The 21527-nt window shown below is 32.3% G+C and overlaps 1 protein-coding gene across 3 annotated transcripts in view; it reads right to left on the reverse strand.

Annotated features, from left to right (window-relative positions):
- Positions 1-20287, reverse strand: part of LOC115880010 (cytochrome P450 4C1-like) — a 65487-nt gene extending 45200 nt beyond the window's left edge. For 2 of the 3 annotated variants that reach the window (XM_030897114.1, XM_030897112.1), the window contains exons 1-3: positions 20115-20287; positions 13309-13517; positions 6426-6623 (exon numbers count right to left, since the gene is read on the reverse strand). In XM_030897114.1, coding sequence (XP_030752974.1) covers positions 6426-6623; positions 13309-13517; positions 20115-20116 — 409 coding nt within the window. In that variant the 5' untranslated portion in view covers positions 20117-20287. Of the gene's footprint in view, positions 1-6425; positions 6624-13308; positions 13526-20114 lie in introns of all 3 variants that reach the window. The other variant, XM_030897113.1, reaches the window with a different exon arrangement.
- Between the last annotated feature and the right edge of the window lie 1240 nt (positions 20288-21527).

Below are 21527 nucleotides of genomic sequence, written 5' to 3' on the forward strand. Positions count from 1 at the left end.
GTAAGCTACGTATTGCTGCTGTTTAACATAAGTTCTAATAGCTGTTCCCACAGTTTTATTCATTCGCTCAACAAAGTTACATTGAGGAGAATACACAGCATTATACCAGATCTCCTGAACTTGATATTTCTTAGCTAAATCTCTAAACTCTTTCGCAACAAATTGAGGACCATTGTCACAAATTATATGTTGAGGTACCCCATAGGTAAGAAAAACTTCATTCTCAAGATACTTCACAATATAGGGAGATTTTGATGAACGTAACGGACACAGAAGAACATACTTCAAAACCAATCGCCAACAACTAAAAGCCACTTATGACCCTTTTTGATCTAGGAAAAGGACCCATAAGATCTAAAGAGATTGTCTGAAAGGCATATTAACTTGCTTTTCTTTTCCCATCTTACCTAACGGTATAATATTAGAAGATATTTGAGCTCCGCAAACACGACAACTCCTAACAAATTTAAGAACATCGGCTCTCATCTTGGGCCAATAAAATTGTTCTTGAAGTCTCGATAAAGTCTTATAAAAACCCATATGCGAACAAGTTGGCGGATTATGACATGAATCGATAATATTACGACGTTGAGGACGTGGAACAACCTTGCCTAATTTTGAAGATTTGGATGAAATGGTAACTAAAATTGAATAAACTTAAAAAGAAACCATCTTCAACTTTCCACTGTGGAAATGAACCAGGTGAAGCCAAAATCTTTTGCTTCATAGTCTCATACCATGCGTCAGTACGGTCTAAATCTATATTCAAAACGGAAATTTGTGGACATACAAAAGAATCATTATCTGAAATATTCGAAGGAGAAACTTATGATTGGTAGTGGTGGATCTATAAAAATTTTAACACATAATAACCACTTCTTCCAATCAGATTCTGAAAATAAATTTGGGTTTGAAATTTTGAAATGCGCGACCAGAAACACGAGTTCGTCCAATTAGTTTTTGAACATTAGACAGGCCGGTGACTTAACACCTAAATTACCACATTTAAAACAAAAACCCTACGTTTCTGTCGACAATCATGAAATGTATGATCTGGACCAGAACAATTCCAACAAACTAAACGCGAGGTTGCTTCCTTACCTGAATTTTCTACAGATCTGGGCATACACGAAGAAGTATTTACCATATCAGGGTCAGAAGACGACGACGCTACAGAATAACTAGTAGACCGAACAGTAGTATTTTATTTTGTTTTGAGTAATTGACATTCTTATACTTTTTACAAAACTGTACCTATGATGAGAATCAGACGAGCTAGAATCAGGCGTGGTATTCAATTGAGAAACATTTAAACTTCTAGATCGTTTTTCATTCTGATGTTTAGCATTTCCTAATTTTCTACACAAATTAGAGAGTTCAGACAAAGATAAACATCAACTAAGCTAACTGAGAGTAATGTATCTATATGGAATTTTTATTCAATAATTTTAACTTATTAACCCCACTAGGGCATTTAATTTAATCTACTAAAAAGACTTTAAAAGTAGCTATAAAAAATTAAAATACTTTCATTTTTCGTTGTTTATAAGATTTAATTTGGGACCAAATATTGTCATCATTATCTAGTGGCAAAAAGTCTTTCTTTAATCTTTCTACAAGGGATTTCCAATCTGTAACATGTTGTTTAACACTTCTGTACCAAATAAAAGCATTCCCGGTAAAAGTTCTACTGCGGAATAAAATAAATCTTGTTAAAAAAAAACAAAAAAAAAAAAAAAAAAAAAAAATTTTAAAAATGAAAATAAATCTCTGAGGATTACCATTAAATTTAATAGGCCAGTCTGACACTGGACAAGGTTTAGCAACATAAGTCACAATAGGAGGCGATACATTAATAACCGGTCCTGAAGGGACAGAACTAACATTTAAAATTCCCCATTTTGTCAGGAAATTTTTGAAAATAGTCAGCCTAAGTTGATAACAACTAGTATAAACATCAGTCTGAATAGTTTCTGCATCAGCACGATTTTTATCTAAAATTATTCTCTTGATTCTACCAGCCAAATGTGCAAGACGAGATTTTATAACTTAAACATTGAATCATTTACTACACCCTCGAATTCAGAAATTGACAAAGAAATCGAATCTAAAGTTGCGACTCTACGAAAATTTTGATCAAAAAGAGAGAGGATAATTCCTTCATATTAACTAAACAAAAGGGTTATTAATTTCTCCACTTAAAATAAAAACAAAAAAAAAAAATTTTATTGTTTACTCTCAACATTTTCAGATGTTTTAATACCCCTAATAAGAAGTTCATAATCTAATTCTACTTGTCGTAAATGATTAACTTTTAAAAGATTCTCCATTGTAATTCAGTTATATAAGATATTAAAGACTAAATGATTCAAAAAATTTACTAATTTTTAACAAAAGTGCAAGCAATTTTTTTTTCAAAAAAAAAAAAAAGAAATTATGTTCAATGTCAAACCAAAAAGACTAAATATTCAAAACAAATTCCAAAATTTTACGAAGTACCAACAACGCTAATTCTGTATACTAAAATTATGTCCACTATGTATATTCAAAATATAACCTTTTACCTGTATATTTATATAAGATCAAAATTTCAATAAACTATGTAGTCAGAAATACGTATTTATCCTTGAGTTCAAAACCGATAAACAAACAATCTCTATAACATAAAACAACAAAAATTGCTGTTAAAATTGAAATTATAGAAATTAAATTACAGAAATAATGAAAACAAAATTTCAAAACTATAGTCTTTGCCTTAAAGAAAATTTATCTGAGCCTACTAGAAATTATTTTACTAAATTATTTTTTTTTTTTTTTTTTAATAAAACAAAATAAAACTAAGTTGATCCAATTAAATAGAACATGAGCCAATCAAATTAAGCTGAACCAATCAAATTAAGCTGAGCCAATCAAATTAAGCTGAGCCAATTAAACCAAGTAAAGTTTCTCCCACGTTATGCCATATACTTTATTCTTTTTGTGACGACTTTTCTGTCGTTGCCCAAATAGAATGAAAAAAGAATTCGTTGTTCAGGGTTAGAGGAAAGCTAGGTTCGTAGGTAAGGCTTCTGGCTTGCGGGGACTTTCTAATGTTGTTAAATATTAAAATAAAAAAAATGATAATATATAGGCTGCAGAGATTTTAATATTGATGTTAAGAATTCAAATAGGTAAGGTCAAAGACAGTGAAAAGGGTGCCACTTACTTTGTTTATGAGAGTGTTAAAGTAAGAAACCAAAAGAAAAATATGATATCACAACATAGCTAAAAATAAAGTAATCAAGAGCATTAAGGGACTATTATGTTTATCAGGAATAAAAGTCAGAAATAACTATCCCACATTAAACATTTATTGAAAACTAACACAAGCATCATGAATTAGTCACAGTGATCCCAATAAAACCGCAAGTTATTTTAAATAGATTTGAATTTAGTAACTGTATTCCTTGAACTAAGTAAGCTACTTAATAAAACAGGTGAAATTTATATATGTCTCAATACGATGATATTTCGAAACATGTCGTGTACAAAAATCTTCAAGAATAAATACGTGTTAATAATTTTCATATAAAATATCATAGCTAAGCAAGAGTGTACTGTACAAATCAAATTATAACTTATAACGTTAAATAAAAATAATTTTGACTACGATATGTGGGATAAATAGTGATAATTTACTAGGTTATTAAATCTGTTGTCTCAAGAATTATAAAATAAAAGCGTACCTTGTGTATCAACTTTAGACTTATCTGAATATAGTTTCTTATGATGTAAACAGGTAGGTAGGTATTCTCCAGACTAACAGAAGTGGATGCAGATGACTATGGCAGGAGAAGTCTTCGATATCAGCCAAAAGAAGGATTGTAATGTCAGGAACATTGTCTTAAGGTCCGCATGGGTCCATACAAAATGAAAGTGGGTGAAACATACAATAATACTGCATACCATGTGGTAATTACTGTGTACCATGTGGTAGTTACTGAGTACAATGTGGTAGTTACTAAGTACCATGTCGTAGTTACTCTATAAATAAAAAAAAAAAAAAAAAAAAAACCCTATAAATAAAAAATAGCTCTCAGGACAGATACTCACTAAAAAAAACAACTTACGGTCTGGAAAATCAGCTTTACATAAATATATATTCAAACCATATGACGATCCAAACCAGTAATTGAATACTCAAATAAACGAAGTAAAAACGGAAATAACTGAAATAAAATTCTAGGTTTAGATAGGGTTATATAAAATGGCGGATAAAATTACGGTGATCATTCCAAAAAGAAACCAAACAAATAGATCTATACTCTGGATTGCATACTTTACAAGGTTTTCAAATCTCCAAATCGGATACCCATGCAATCGAAATCGAAAAGTGGATTCAGAGTGCTTTTCACTGGAGAATTTGTCGGACGCCAAAACACGCGTCTTCCTCAGATCCAAATTCCCAGAAAAAGACCTTCTTCTCAGTTTCAGAAACGAAAACCCAACGGTCATAAATGAAGTTTGACATCTAGCGAATAGATGCGCTAATAAAAATTAAATACCGGGACAAGGGAAATGCAATTTAAGGAAGTTTGGCATATAGCGAATAGATGGCGCTAATAAACAAGACAAGTAAACTGTAAGAAATGAAATTTGACACCTAGCGAATAGATGCGCTAATAAAAATTAAATATCGAAACAAGTGACCTGTAACAAATGGAGTTTGGTATCTTTGGCATCTAGCAAATAGATGGCTCCAATACTAAGAAATTTAAATAAAATGATTTTAAATTTAATTTTTATTAAAGGAAATAAAATCTACCCTATACCTTATAATGTTAACTAAGAAAATACTTTAATTACCTTTAAAATTAATAATATACAGGGGGATTGATAGTGATGATTTATTAATGCTGGAACGTTAGTAATGAAATATAAGCTTAATAATAATGGAATAATTTATTAAAATGCAGTTCAAAAAATGTTAACTGACTAAAAAAAACTATAAAACACTCTCTCTCCCGTTTTCTGTTTGCCACGTCATTTATATAGACCTAGGTAGATTTTAAAAAGTGACACAGGTTTAACAATTGAATAATATATTAGTTCGGCATAAAAGTTGCTGTCACGACATGACGACATCGAACAATAAAATTAAAATCTCGTAAAAATAAATTAAAATTATTAATTAAACAAATCTTTATAAAGAAACGCAAGTATACCAAATTTGGGCCCAATCGAACTCAGGAAATGATATTATAAAAGTGTACTATATATTATGGTACCACTCGATATACTTTAAGGTACCATAATATTGGAATGTCACCGAAGATCCGTAGTATACCAAATTTAAGAACAATCGGACGCCATGAAATGGTATCGTAATATGGTAATATATTAAGGTACCACTTTATATACATTATAGTTCAATCATATTACAATGTTACCGAAAATACGTAGTATCCCAATCGAACGCCATGTACATAATATGGCACTATATTATGGTACCAGACGATATGCATCATAGGTACCATCATATTAGGACAATGTACCGAAAATACGTAGTATACCAAGTTTAAGCCCTATTGCCGCAATGTACCTAATGGCCTATGTCATCAAATATGGTACTATGAAGGTACACTTTATATGCTCCATGGTACCATGATATTACATTACTGAGATATAGTAATAACCAAGTTTTAAGCCCAATCGAACGCATGTATCGTAATATAGTATATTATGGTATCACTTGATATGCTTCTGATAAAAACGGCGTCAGTTGGCTGGAAAAAGGACGATCGATAAGAATTCCCATATAAATTTAACATATAAATGACAGTGATCATTCATTCATAGCTATCGCTAACACCGTTTTTTCCCGATTATATAATATGAACTTGGTATGAACACAATCGAAACGTCAGGAATTGGTATCATAATAGTAGACATACTTTTTATATTGGTCCGCCGAATTACAATGAGAATTCAGGATTCAATTATAAAATCAAACGTCAGGAAGTAATTTAGCTCATAAGATATAATTCCAACTCACATGGCAAACTGAAACGCTCTGAATCTATTTTCATATGTTTAAATGATGTAGCAATTTGAAGGTAGGCTTTATCAGGAAGTATTACGATATGATTTACACAATGGCAAACACTGCAACAAAATTATTTTTTAAATTTTGTTTGTAGAAAACTGTTTTCTTTTAAATTTATTGCCCTCTATTATGTAGTAGCGAAACTACCACATCAAAATATCTGATTTGGAGACAGACTTTTAAAGCCTGTCTCCTTTTGCTACCTACAATTTTATACATGTAACGAGGCTTCTGTTGCGTAGCTAGATATTCTGTGCCTAATGTAATAATGTCGAAAAAACATAAGAACAAATTATAGATTTCAATTGGAAAAAATAAACGGTAATAGGTGTATATTTACCAGGAGCTGCTAAAAGTCCCTCTCCAATATATTGTATTATAGTTTGATAGAAGTCACTTTTCGCTACCAGTTTCGTACTGCCAAGCACTTTTTCTATATATTCGGGCTTCGTCATGAAATAGACGAGTTTCGAGCCAAACCATATCTTTCCGATGTCCGGATAGTCCTGTTGCATCCTTGTAAGTCGGTTATATATGTCTGAAATCAAAGGAAATGTTTAGATTTTTCTGGTGCGCGGCAGTGTCCCCACCAATCGAGCACAATCATACCATCCTATTCTCGAAGGTATTAGCGGCACTCTTGACCACCCTGTAACTTCGTTGTAGATAAAGCAAGAATATTAATGTTCACTACACTTGAAGATATACTGGCTAGGTTACCAAAATATCTAGTCATTATACCTCATAGTTCTTAATAGTATATTATTTTCTTTTATCTATGTTCATAGTTCATGAATTATCGCTTGTCAAATTTCTTTAATTTCGACATTGACTCACTGACAGATCATCATACTTCTAGATGTGTCAAAAACTTCAAATTTTGAATTTTATGCTATGATTTTATATAGCTTTAAGCTTATAACCAAAAGAAAAAATGAAAAATCTCGAAATATCCTTATGGATTAAAAGTTAGCTGTCTAGGCGCTACCGGTAACTGACTTTCCAGTCGAGAAAAGGGTAGAAAACTAGAATTAATCCAAGCGGTCTCTTCTGACTTTATTTGATCAATGTACCAACAATAATTCAAGGATTTTAAATTCTTTCTAGGCAAACTTATTTAACATGTCGGTCACCAGTGACTCACTCGACGTCATCAAAATGCTAAGGTACTTCTAGAAGTAGTGTTACAAACTATAAATTTTGAATTTTAGGTAGCTTTAAGCTTATAATGGAAGGAAAAAAGAAAAAATCTCGAAACATTCTAGCCCACGGCCACACAGAAAGCGTTTTTTGCTTTTTAGCGTGAAGCGTCTTTAGCGACTAAAACAAAATAACGGGATTATATGTATAAAAGTGGCCACACCAAAAGCGTGTAGCGTTCGGCGTGTCTCGCAAAAAAACGCAAATGAAAACAAATCAGTTTGTTTTCTGTAGCGTCTTTAGCGTTTTCTAAGATGATATAAAACATCAATTATTAAAGAAGCCTAAAACTGTTAATCAATAAAACTAGTACTGTATTTTTATTTTTCTACTTGCTATATTAAAATTCCTTAGTATTTTTACTTGATCGTATACGGCCAGCGTTCTGATTGAAAAAATAGCACTTCCGCTGCACCCGGTAAACGTACAAATTGTTTATCACCTCGAAGGGTCACGAGCCGCCTTAGAAGTCAAAATAACAATAGAATTCCTTAGAGTGAGCCAACTGTATATATTTATATTCTTTAAGCTGTGCCAGTACGCTCCGCAGATCGACACACTACCGCTGGAGCTACGGCCGGCCACAAAAATGGTAGATTATTCTTTTAAAATTACTGATGTGAACTTAGCAGCCAAAAGATAGCGGCCGATTTGCCGAACATAGCCGAAGGGCCAGTGGCGTCGGGCAACTTAACTTAATATGAAATAATCATACAATTCTTGCAGGAGAATTTCATTAATATTTAAATAGTACTAAAACGAAGTATGCTTCATTATGTTAATAAATTATTACCGATATTTTTATATCGGATTAATTATTATAATTTCAAATCAACACGCCTTAAGTAATTTAATAAAATATGTATACATTATACTAATGGTAACCAAAATAAAAAACTAATTCATTTATGAAAGTACTAGCACTACTACCTTTAGCAACAATTGGTTACTATCATATCGTTTTTTCCGATTTTCTCGAAAACTGCGTATACTAATAAGATCAAAATTTCAGAGATTATAGGGGTCCACTAGACTAATAATAATCACCCAGTGGCGTGTTCTTGATCGATTTAGTTTTCGGTATTTTCGCCAGCAGCTAATTTTTTTATACCGTTTTTCCGATTTTCTCGAAAACTGCGTATACTAACAAGATCGAAATTTCAGGGATTATAGAGGCCTACTAGACTAATAATAATCCCCCAGTGGCGTGTTCTTGACCGATTTAGTTTTCGGTATTTTCGCCAGCAGCTAATTTGTTTATATACCGTTTTTCCGATTTTCTCGGAAACTACGTATACTAATAAGATCAAAATTTCAGGGATTATAGGGGTATAGTTTTCGAGAAAATCGGAAAAACGGTATAAACAAATTAGCTGCTGACAAAAATACCGAAAACTAAATCGATCAAGAACACGCCACAGGGTGATTATTATTAGTCTAGTGAGCCTCTATAATCCCTGAAATTTTGATCTTGTTAATATACGCAGTTTTCGAGAAAATCGGAAAAACGGTATAAACAAATTAGCTGCCGACGAAAATACCGAAAACTAAATCGATCAAGAACACGCCACTGGGGGATTATTATTAGTCTAGTGGGCCTCTATAATCCCTGAAATTTTGATCTTGTTAGTATACGCAGTTTCCGAGAAAATCGGAAAAACGGTATAAACAAATTAGCTGCTGGCGAAAATACCGAAAACTAAATCAATCAAGAACACGCCACTGGATGATTATTATTAGTCTAGTGGGCCTCTATAATCCCTGAAATTTTGATCTTGTTTGTATACGCAGTTTCCGAGAAAATCGGAAAAACGGTATAAACAAATTAGCTGCTGGCGAAAATACCGAAAACTAAATCGATCAAGAACACGCCACTGGGTGATTATTATTAGTCTAGTGGGCCTCTATAATCCCTGAAATTTTGATCTTGTTAGTATACGCAGTTTCCGAGAAAATCGGATAAACGGTATAAACAAATTAGCTGCTGGCGAAAATATCAAAAACTAAATCGATCACGAACACGCCACTGGGTGATTATCATTAGTCTAGTGGACCCCTATAATCCCTGAAATTTTGATCTTGTTAGTATACGCAGTTTCCGAGAAAATCGGAAAAACGGTATAAACAAATTAGCTGCTGGCGAAAATACAGAAAACTAAATCGATCAAGAACACGCCACTGGGTGATTATTATTAGTCTAGTGGACCCCTATAATCCCTGAAATTTTGATCTTGTTAGTATGCGCAGTTTTCGAGAAAATCGGAAAAACGGTGTAATGGAATATTTTGGAGCAGACAACAAACCAAGCTTGTTAAAACTTTGTCATGTGTTTCCGCCCTTAAATTGGTATTTTTTCAGAAGATCGTAAAAACTGTTTAGAATGAAGGACCCGTTTCTCTTGGAAAAACTAAATATTTTTCTGTTAGGTTTAAAATCCCACGTCCATAAATTAATATAATACTTGCTTTGAAACAGCTAGAAACGACTAGTATCAATCATTAAAGCTGTAAAACCCTAAATTTTAACTTCGAGATTATATAAGCAAAACCCCTAGAAAGCAATAAAACTCTAAGACGACACTCTTCTCACGATAGACCTCCCACGGGCCAATACAAACAGATTTTGGATAAAAACAAGTATAATTGTTAATTTAAATATTAAAGTAAAGTTCACGTAATGATATTCTGAAAATTAAGGACTGTCCTCCTTTTTTTATCCAAAATATCCAAAATTATGTGAAATAAATAAACATATAAGATGAAACAGCGAAACCTAATGAAATCAAATTATAAATATGATTTGTTTGGTTTTTTTAAGGACAGACCTTAAAATATACTTTAGTTAGGGTTAGATTTAATCATGTGTAATTGTGTTTACGGTAATTATAATATTTACACGGATATTAGTAATAATTTGGAAATAATGTAGAAATGGTCATAGTAACGACATCTATGACAAGTAGGGCCAACTAGACCGGGAACGACAGGGTAGTTGAGGTTTTCTCAGACCAATCAGACGGTTCCTGAAAAGCGAACCCGGAGAGGATTTGAGAATGGCTCGGCTTTTGGTGGTTCCCTATTCTTTTTACCCGCCCATTTTAAATATTTCGAGGTTTAGGAAAATAGATTCTTGGATCAGTTCGGTACTGACTTTTAAATTAGACGGTCGAATTTTCTCCGTGTAGATCTTATATTATCCAGTGGTTTCTCTTTAATAATTTTAGTAAGTTTTCGATTTAAAGATTTTCTTAAATATTCAATTCTCAAGTTAGGGAAATTTTAAACATTTCATGTATAAAGATTTTTAATTTGTTGTTTTAGATTTTCTTTAATATTTTTTTTATTAACGATTTAAGACTTTCTGTTTGTTCTAAAGGCTTTAGTAAAAGTTAGATATCATCACACAAATGATTATTTTACACTTGTTCTTTTTATTAAATTCTAATTTAAATCCAATTGTTCAGTTAATATTTTTTTTTTGACATATTAATTTTCTACCAACGAAAATTCTAAGAGAGGTTTGAATTGTATGCTAATTTTAGATAATTTAGATTAGACTAATAAGAAGAATATTTTGTATTTTTAACTTTCTCACTTCTGAATTTTAATATCATTCTTTAATTATTTTTGATTAAATTTCTTTCCTTTTTTTTATATTTCGTTAATTATAAATGTCTTGTTAAATCTTTTTCTTTATTTTTATTTATTTATTTTTTTATATTAAATATAGTTAGGTGTTGTGAAAAATCGGCATTTTATTTTTGAATCTCACCTTTTCTCTAAAATATTAAACTATCTAAAAGAACACTGTGATAACCGGTCGAGTGGTTTAATCTAAAGAATAAGTCCATGACCGAAGCGGCAGATCTACAAGGGGATCAATGAAGTCTTCGACAGGTTCTTGTTGTTGATGAAATGCTGACGGATGTTGACGTAATAAGGTAAGTGGCAATAGAGTTTGTAGTAACTGAATTTAGAAAGAGCCCTTACCATAAAAGTGCGATGCCTTAATTTCGATTTTTAGCTGGTTATATTTTGTTTTTATATGTAAACGATAAACTATATTTACGCTCTGAAAAGTCGGTGTTCTCATTATCCAAGTTCTGCCTACCGCTCAATAAATTATTTTAATTATAATTATATAAAGGCCACACTACCATGTTAACGGACAAATCTGGAAAGTTTTGTCACAACGGTATAAACAAATTAGCTGCTGACGAAAATACCGAAAACTAAATCGATCAAGAACACGCCACTGGGTGATTATTATTAGTCTAGTGGACCCCTATAATCCCTGAAATTTTGATCTTGTTAGTATACGCAGTTTTCGAGAAAATCGGAAAAACGGTATAAACAAATTAGCTGCTGGCGAAAATATCAAAAACTAAATCGATCAAGAACACGCCACTGGGTGATTATTATTAGTCTAGTGGACCCCTATAATCCCTGAAATTTTGATCTTGTTAGTATACGCAGTTTTCGAGAAAATCGGAAAAACGGTATAAACAAATTAGCTGCTGGCGAAAATATCAAAAACTAAATCGATCAAGAACACGCCACTGGGTGATTATTATTAGTCTAGTGGACCCCTATAATCCCTGAAATTTTGATCTTGTTAGTATACGCTGTTTTCGAGAAAATCGGAAAAACGGTATAAACAAATTAGCTGCTGACGAAAATACCGAAAACTAAATCGATCAATAACACGCCACTGGGTGATAATTATTAGTCTAGTGGACCCCTATAATCCCTGAAATTTTGATCTTGTTAGTATACGCAGTTTTCGAGAAAATCGGAAAAACGGTATAAACAAATTAGCTGCTGGCGAAAATACCGAAAACTAAATCGATGAAGAACACGCCACTGGGTGATTATTATTAGTCTAGTGAGCCTCTATAATCCCTGAAATTTTGATCTTGTTAGTATACGCAGTTTCCGAGAAAATCGGAAAAACGGTGTAAACAAATTAGCTGCTGGCGAAAATACCGAAAACTAAATCGATCAAGAACACGCCACTGGGGGATTATTATTAGTCTAGTGGGCCTCTATAATCCCTGAAATTTTGATCTTGTTAGTATACGTAGTTTTCGAGAAAATCGGAAAAACGGTATAAACAAATTAGCTGCTGACGAAAATACCGAAAACTAAATCGATCAAGAACACGCCACTGGGTGATTATTATTAGTCTAGTGGACCCCTATAATCCCTGAAATTTTGATCTTGTTAGTATACGCAGTTTTCGAGAAAATCGGAAAAATGGTATAAACAAATTAGCTGCTGACGGAAATACCGAAAACTAAATCGATCAAGAACACGCCACTGGGTGATTATTATTAGTCTAGTGGACCCCTATAATACCTGAAATTTTGATCTTGTTAGTATACGTAGTTTTCGAGAAAATCGGAAAAACGGTATAAACAAATTGGCTGCTGACGAAAATACCGCAAACTAAATCCATCAAGAACACGCCACTAGGTGATTATTATTAGTCTAGTGGGCCCCTATAATCCCTGAAATTTTGATCTTGTTAGTATACGCAGTTTTCGAGAAAATCGGAAAAACGATATGATAGTAACCAATTGTTGCTAAAGGTAGTAGTGCTAGTACTATCATAAATGAATTAGTTTTTTTTTTAAATTTTGGTTACCATTAGTATAATGTATACATATTTTATAAAATTACTCTAGGCGTGTTGATTTGAAATTATAATAATTAATCCGATATAAAAATATCGGTAATAATTTATTAACATAATGAAGCATACTTCGTTTTAGTACTATTTAAATATTAATAAAATTCTCCTGCAAGAAATTGTAACTGACTTGGAAAATAAACTGACTTGGTTTTACATGAGATCTCACAACTTTTTGTAGCGGAAGAATTGTGTTGCGAGACTTTGCATTTTCTTACATTCTACGTTTTCGATGAGATCATGTTTTCCTCTGGACCCTTCAAATTGTTAAGATAAAAACTTAAAACTATTAAAAAATCAATTACAAATATTAACAAACAGATAATGCTTACATTCTGGCCGGATCATAAATAGATATGCCCCACCAACAAACGGAAGATTCAGTGGTCCTGGCATATTCCAGGATTTTATAATCAATTTTCTCTTTCTCCATAGAAAATGTACGTACGCTATCAGAGCGCAGGAGATGAACGAAAATAGTAGAATTAGCTTGATCTGTATTATATAGGTGAAGATTTCTCCGACAGATATTGACATCGTCCTGAAAATCTTGCACATAAAATAAGACAAAATTAGTTTTTTCGGTTTTATTCAGAACGAGGGTTGGGTAACGACACGTAGATAATTAATTTAGTACGTGTAGGTAGAAAAATGCGTAGAAAATGTCTAAAATGATATGTACAATATTAAGTGGGATATGTATAAAATCCGAGTACATGATCAAAATTATTTTTTTATATTTAAAGCTGTTTTTACTCTTTATAGTTTTCCTCTTGGACATTCTCTTTAAATTCTATAAGTATTATAGATTTTTTATATGACACACTATATTGATAATTTTCATTGCAAATATTGTACTGTTATTGCTCCTATGCCGGGTCCAGACCAAAGCGACATAGAATAAACACGATTTTAAGACAAAAATAAGACTCATTGTTTTGGCTGCTTGGTCTGGACCCGGCATTAGAAATTTTTCGCAAGAGGCCGATTTTAAGTAAAAAACGGCGGAAATGTATATTTTCTTATTCTATACTTTAATACAGCTACAAGCAAACAGTTATTACTCTTCAAAACAGCTCAAAACATGTAGGTTCAAGTAGAAGTCATAAGACATGAAAATCAAATTTTTCATGTCAAAAAACACCCAGATGTCAACTTTCATTGAAATGTCGACTTTAGTTCAGAAATTATTTGGAAAAAATCGACATATGAAAAATCGACAAATGAAATTACTACAGGCTGTATCTCCGAAACTAAGCATTTTAGGACATAAATTTATATGAATTTTTTTTCTTATTTTATCTGTAGCATATGTCGCTGTAGGAATTTTACCCTAACTAATACCCTGTGAAATAATTTCGTGCGTATATTTTCCTAAAATATAATTTTACGGTCAGAACCATGACTCCTGAGCATTTTATTTTTTGATTCATATCAATACTCGTGTTGCACTCGTGTTGTCTTGAAAAAGTCTTGCAAGACCAAGACTCTTGCAAGAAATTCAAGACAAGACTTTCAAAATTTCTTGTCTTGATTTTCAAGACAAGACAAGACTTTAATATGCAAGAAATTTCAAGAGTCTTGCAAGATTTCTTGAATTCAAGATTTCTTGAAAGCTTTGCGCAAGTTATGCAGGGTTTATACAACATTTACATAGTCGTAATCACAATCATAGTCATAATCATGAAAGTTAAACTATCCATTTCTTATAAACCTGTTGACATCTACCATGAACTTAGCCTTTAATTATGTTACCCAACTTCACTGATATAAAAATTCTGATTATGAAAATATTCTATAAACGCACATTAAAATTCCGTTGTGATTATGAGGATGATTAAGACTGTAATTATGATTACAACTTATGCAAATGTTGTATAAACCCAGCATTAACATTGACCAGTGTTCATTTTTTTTTCTATCATAGCCAGTGTTTTAGAGTTGAGAATGAAATAAAATAAAGTCGAGGCAACAAACCGTATATTGGTAATTGGTATTATACACAAAATTATATTGGTATACTTTCTTCTTTCTTCTTTCTCAGCCTGGTGGCATCCAGTGTTGGATATAGGCCTCTTCTAGGTTTTTCCATGCTTCGCGATCTCTAGCCAATCTTATCCATTGTCTTCCCGCCACTGCCCTGACGTCATCGACCCATCTCTTTTTTGGTCGGCCCACACTTCTTGTTGTTCCCCTAGGTCTCCATAGGATTATTTTTTGGGGCCATCGGTCTGGATCCTGTCTTGCCACATGTCCTATCCATTGCCACTTCAGACTTGCCACTCTTTTAACGACATCTATTAATTTTGTTTTTTGACGTATGTGGGTATTCCGTATTTTTTCCCTAATGGTGACTCCCAACATGATTCTTTCCATGGCTCTTTGTGCTACTCGTAGTTGTTCTGCTGTTTTTCGACTAATTGCCATAGTCTCTAAGCCATACGTAAGCACAGGTAGAATGCAGCTGTCGTAAGCCTTTTTCTTTAGGTTCATGGGCACCTTTTTATCCTTGAAAATATCGCTCATATTTTCAAATGCTACCCATGCCAAATGGATCCTGCGTTTGATTTTCCGTATTTTGGTTTTCCTTGTCCAGCTTGACTTTATGACCTAAATATACCTACCTATATAATGGTCTACGTTTTCAATAATAACGTTGTCCACGGTAATGTTATGGATATTGTTGCTCATTATCTTGGTCTTCTTCAAGTTCATTTTAAGGCCAATTTTCTGGGATTGCTCATTTAGCTCATTTAGCGTGGTGTTTAGTTCTTGAATGTCGGTGCTCAGCAAGACAATATCGTCTGCGAACCTCAGATGGCTAAGGTGTACCCCATCGATGTTTAGACCTCTAATTTCCCATTCTAATTTCTTGAAGACATTTTCCAGTGCCAGTGTAAATAACTTGGGAGAGATGGTATCTCCTTGTCTCACGCCCTTGCCGAGTAGTATTTTTTCTGTTTTGAGGTCATCATCTAATTTAACTTGGAAGGTTGCACTATCATATTGGTATACTTAATGGTATTATAAGAAAAACTAACGGTAGTTGAAACTAATGGTGAGTTCGTGGAGCACGCTATTTGCACTATTTGTTACTACTTTTCATGCACGAAATTGCTCCGCAAACAAAAAGTAGTATCAAATAGCGCAAATAGTATGCTCTAGCATGACCTTTCCGTACACCCTGTGTCCAAATTTAAATCCTCACATTCATTGTCAGTATTTGTTTGCTTACTATTATTAACCGCGAATTCACTTCCACTGTGTTGGAAGGGTTCGGACTCGGTTTCACTATCGCCACTTATATTATTTACACTGCTCATATCTCGTATAAAAACTTTTTTTGGTAGTGAGTAATACTTAAATAACTTAACGCACAAGGTTAGGTACGAAATAATAACCCAAAACCCATAAATCGAACTTAACCTTACATATTCTTATTTAGCTTTTATTTGGTAATGGCTCCTGTTTCGTCAAACGAGCGAGTTGACGTAGTTCGTTTGCGGTCCGTTAAGATTTTTCTTGCTAAAATTAGCATCGTTGTTGTTCATTTTTCCGTATTACATTTTGTATACGACGCTTTCTATGAAATGAAATATAGAAATACTATTACCTTTTTGTTAGAATGTAAAATTTTTCAAGACAAGAAATTTCAAGAGTCTTGCAAGACAAGACAAGACTTTGCCATTCAAGAAATCTGCAAGACAAGACTTCGAAAATTTCTTGTCTTGAATTTCAAGACAAGACAAAAAATTGAGATCTTCAAGACAAGAATTCTTGTCTTGTGCAACACTCAGCAATACATGCTTTTGTAAATTTTTAAGAGCGAAATGAACTGATCACGATCAATTTGCAATTTTTTCAATTATCATTACTTTTTGATGTAATTTTTTAATATGACGAAATTGTTTGGAGGACTATTGTCGTATGTAGTCATAATACGATGCATTGGATACTTTACACTAAAATTAAAAAAAAAAAACGTTAAAGGCTAACGATACAGCTAGGGTTTTAATAAACATTAATATCGATAACGGAACTAACGATATTAAAGAAAATATCGGTAATACTCAAGTACCTATACAAACAGAAAAAAAATGTAAAAAATACCCTAATACCACAGAATATCTAGCTACGCAACAGAAGCCTCGTTACATGTATAAAATTGTAGGTAGCAAAAGGAGACAGGCTTTTAAAGCCTGTCTCCAAATCAGATATTTTGATGCGGTAGTTTCGCTACTACATAATAGAGGGCAATAAATTTAAAAGAAAACAGTTTTCTACAAACAAAATTTAAAAGAATTTTATGCAGTGTTGCCATTGTGTAATTCATATCGTAATACTTCCTGATAAAGCCTACCTTCAAATTTGCTACATCATTTAAACATATTAAAATAGATCAGAGCTGTTTTTTCAATTTGCCATGTTAGTTGGAATTAAATCTTATGAGCTAAATTACAATCACTTCCTGACGTTTCATTGTATAATTGAATCCTGAATTTTCATTGTAATTCGGCGACAATGTAATAAGTATTGTTCTACTATTATGATACGACTTCCTGACGTTCGATTGTGTTCATACCAAGTTCATATCGTATAATCGGGAAAAAACGGCGTTAGCGATGGCTATGAAATGAATATAGCTGTCATTTTATATATAAATTTATATGGGAAATGTCATGGATCGTCCTTTTCCAGCCAACTGGACGCCGTTTTTTTCGGTATCATACGGTATTTGATATATACTATTTTTCTTGACATTACAATAATATGGTACCATGAAGCATATCAAGTGATACTATAATATAGTACCATATTACGATACATGGCGTTCGATTGGGCTTAAACTTGATATACTATATCTTCAGTGACATTGTAATATCATGGTACCATGGAGCATATAAAGTGGTACTTTCTACAGTACCATATTTGATGACATAGCAATATTAGGTACATGGCGGCAATAGGGCTTAAACTTGGTATACTACGTATTTTCGATGACATTGTAATATGATGGTAGTATGATGCATATAAAGTGGTACCTTAAAATAGTACCATATTTCAATACCATTTCCTGACGTTCGATTGAGCTCATATTTGATATATACTTGCGTATTTTTGATGACATTGCATTATTATGGTACCATGAAGCATATCAACTGGTACCATAATATAGTACCATATTATGTACATGGCGTTCGATTGGGCTTAAATTTGGGATACTACGTATCTTCGGTGATATTGTAATATTATGGTACCATGGAGTACCAAGAGGTACCATATTACGATACCACTTCCTGGCGTTCGATTAGGCTTAAACTTGGTATACTACGTATCTTCGGTTACATTGTAATAAGATGGTACTATGATGCATATAAAGTGGTACCTTAATATAGTACCATATTTCAATACCATTTCCTGGCGTTTGATTGAGCTCATATTTGATATATACTTGCGTATTTTTGATGACATTGCATTATTATGGTACCATGAAGCATATCAACTGGTACCATAATATAGTACTATATTACGTACATGGCGTTCGATTGGGCTTAAACTTGGGATACTACGTATTTTCGGTGACATTGTAATATGATGGTACTATGATGCATATAAAGTGGTACCTTAATATAGTACCATATTACGATACCATTTCCTGGCGTTCGATTGGGCTTAAACTTGGTATACTACGTATCTTCGGTTACATTGTAATATGATTGTACTATGATGTATATAAAGTGGTACCGTAACTAACGGTGATGTATATAAAGTGGTACCATATTACGATACCATTTCATGGCGTTCGATTGTTCTTAAGTTTGCTATACCTACTACGGATCTTCGGTGACATTGCAATATTATGGTGCCTTAAAGCATATAAAGTGGTACAATAATATAGTAAACTATTATGATATCATTTCCTGGAGTTCGATTGGGCCAAATTTGGCATACTTGCGTTTCTTTATAAAGATTTGTTTAATTAATAATTTTAATTTATTTTACGAATTTTAATTTGTTGTTCGATGTCGTGACAACTTTTATGCCGAACTAATATATTATTAATTGTACCTGTGTCACTTTTTAAAATCTACCTAGGTCTATATGAATAACGTGGCAAACGGAAGAAATTTGTTGTTATAGTATTTTTTAGTCAGTTAACATTTTTTGTACTGCATTTTAATAAATTATTTCCATTATTATTAAACTTATATTTCATTACTAACGTTCCAGCATTAATAAATATCACTATCAATCGCCCTGTATATTAGTAATTTTAAAGGTAATTAAAGGTATTTTCTTAGTAATAAGGTAGTGTATATTAAAAATGTATATGTTTTGTAATAATATACTTAAAACTATTTTAATAGCCAAAGGAATAATTAATATAAGTGTATCTGACAAGAAAAGAAGAATAGAAAGAAAAACATACTGCATTAATTATACACAGTAAAAAGAATGGGATGCCTTTTTGAATCTGGCAACTGTGCAGATTTAGCCGAGCTACAAGGCTGTCGACGAGCCGTCGATCCGAAACCGAAAGTTCAAAATTTCTAATTATATTCTGATTATGATATTGTCGCGCCATCTAGTATTCTATTTGTGCAATTTTAGCTCTTTCATTTCGAGTATTTTTCTGTTGCGTAGCTAGATATTCTGTGCTAATACTTTTATATATATATATATTTTATATTTTAAAATACCCTATATTTTGCTGTTAAAAATTAACCAAGGCATGTATTGATATGATTCAAAAAACAAAATGCTCAGGATTCTTGGTTCTGGCCGCAAAATTATATTTTAGGAAAATTTACACAAGAAATTATTGCACAGGGTGTTTTAAAGTTAGGGTAAAAAAACCCTCGATTAACCCTGTATAATATGCCAAATACTAAAGTTTATAAAAACTGAGTTTACGAATTAGAGTTGATATAATTATTGATTATATACAGCTAGCTAAAAAATCATAAGAATAGGGCTAAAAATAACAAAAATATAACACTTTAAAAAAATCTGACCAAAAATTTCTCCCCCTAGCGTGTTCACTTATTTAAGTCTCACCCTGTATGTACCGGATCAAAAATGTTATAATCATATTCAAATTAATTCATAGAGATTTGTAAATTAAAAAAATACTTACATTTTAAAATAAAAAGGTAATAATAAAATTTGTTGTTTTTAATAGCTACTCAAAATTACTTCGTAGTTTTATTGAAATATATTTTGTTTTATATCCCAAATACCAAATCCAAATATCTTATGCTGAATTAGGTCAAGTCACTTTCCACTACACTCACTGTTTGTTAAAAATGAGAAAAACGTTTATTTTTTAATTGACACTAACATTGAAGCTTAATGAAAGCTATAGTGTTTTTTAATTGAAAAAAAATAAGTATGTAGACAGGGTGTCCAAGAAATAAATGCAAGTATTTCAACTACTAGTATAGTTCGACCGCCAAAATTTTTTTGTAAAAAAAAAATGTTCAAGATTTCGGGTGTGTTGCCGAAGGAAATATAATATAATACAGGGTGTCCCAGAAATGAGTGCAGATATTTTAAGGGGTGGTAGATCTGGTCAAAATAAACATATTTTCTCTTTACCATTTTTAAAATAAATTGAAAATAACCGAGTTATTTAACTTTGAAAATTTTAAAAAATAATCGCAACATTTTGAGAACCGCCGGCAGATATCGCCAACTCGACGCACTGTGTTGCCATATGGACAAGAAAGTATATGTTAAAAGTAAGTCATAAAATCACAACACCTGAGGAGTTTGCAGAGATGCATTACATTTTTAAGATTGTGATATTATTACATAAAATAAATTAAAAGTTAAATGCTTAAAAGTTAAATTAAAAAAACTTACCCAACATTAAAAAAGATACTTATGACAGATCGATGTAACTGTGAGAGTTCTCTTTTTCGATATACACTTAACTAAAATAGACTTTACTGTGCTGCTTTACTTGTACATGCTATTATAATAACTACTAAAATAACAGTCCCCATTTTTAACACATTATTTTCATATATGCCTCAACACAATTTGAACCACTGATTTACAAAACATCTTGAAAAGCATACATTACTTTGAATACCTTTCTGAATGACTAAATGTTGAGAATTATTATCTCTTACCGCCACTTTCCGAACTACTTTCAATCTAAGAAAATACATGTTTCACTCAACAATTTTAAATACGTATTTTGTTTTTTCGCTATTTTTTCTATGTATTTCGACAATTCCATCGACAGCCGTTGATTTTCAACCGTCGCATCGGCCAAGAGAGCCGCGAATCGCGCATCACTGGTAACTGCTCCTTTGTCGCGCCGCCGTGTCGAGCTTGCGTCATGCGAGGTTGCCGTAGTTTCAACAATTTCAAATTCAAGACATTCGAAGCAATCAAATTCTTATTAAACTTTAAAAATAAAACAGAAAAGCATGAAAGGAAAAAAAAAAACACAAATGAATTGGTTATTGATAAGGTCACAAAAAAGAAATTTCTAAAATGTTTATCGTAATTCAGAATTCAATATATCGAAAACAGCCCG

The sequence above is a fragment of the Sitophilus oryzae genome, unplaced genomic scaffold (genome assembly GCF_002938485.1).
Source record: "Sitophilus oryzae breed Bouriz unplaced genomic scaffold, Soryzae_2.0 scaffold_1604_pilon_pilon, whole genome shotgun sequence".
Classification (NCBI taxonomy): domain Eukaryota; kingdom Metazoa; phylum Arthropoda; class Insecta; order Coleoptera; family Curculionidae; genus Sitophilus; species Sitophilus oryzae.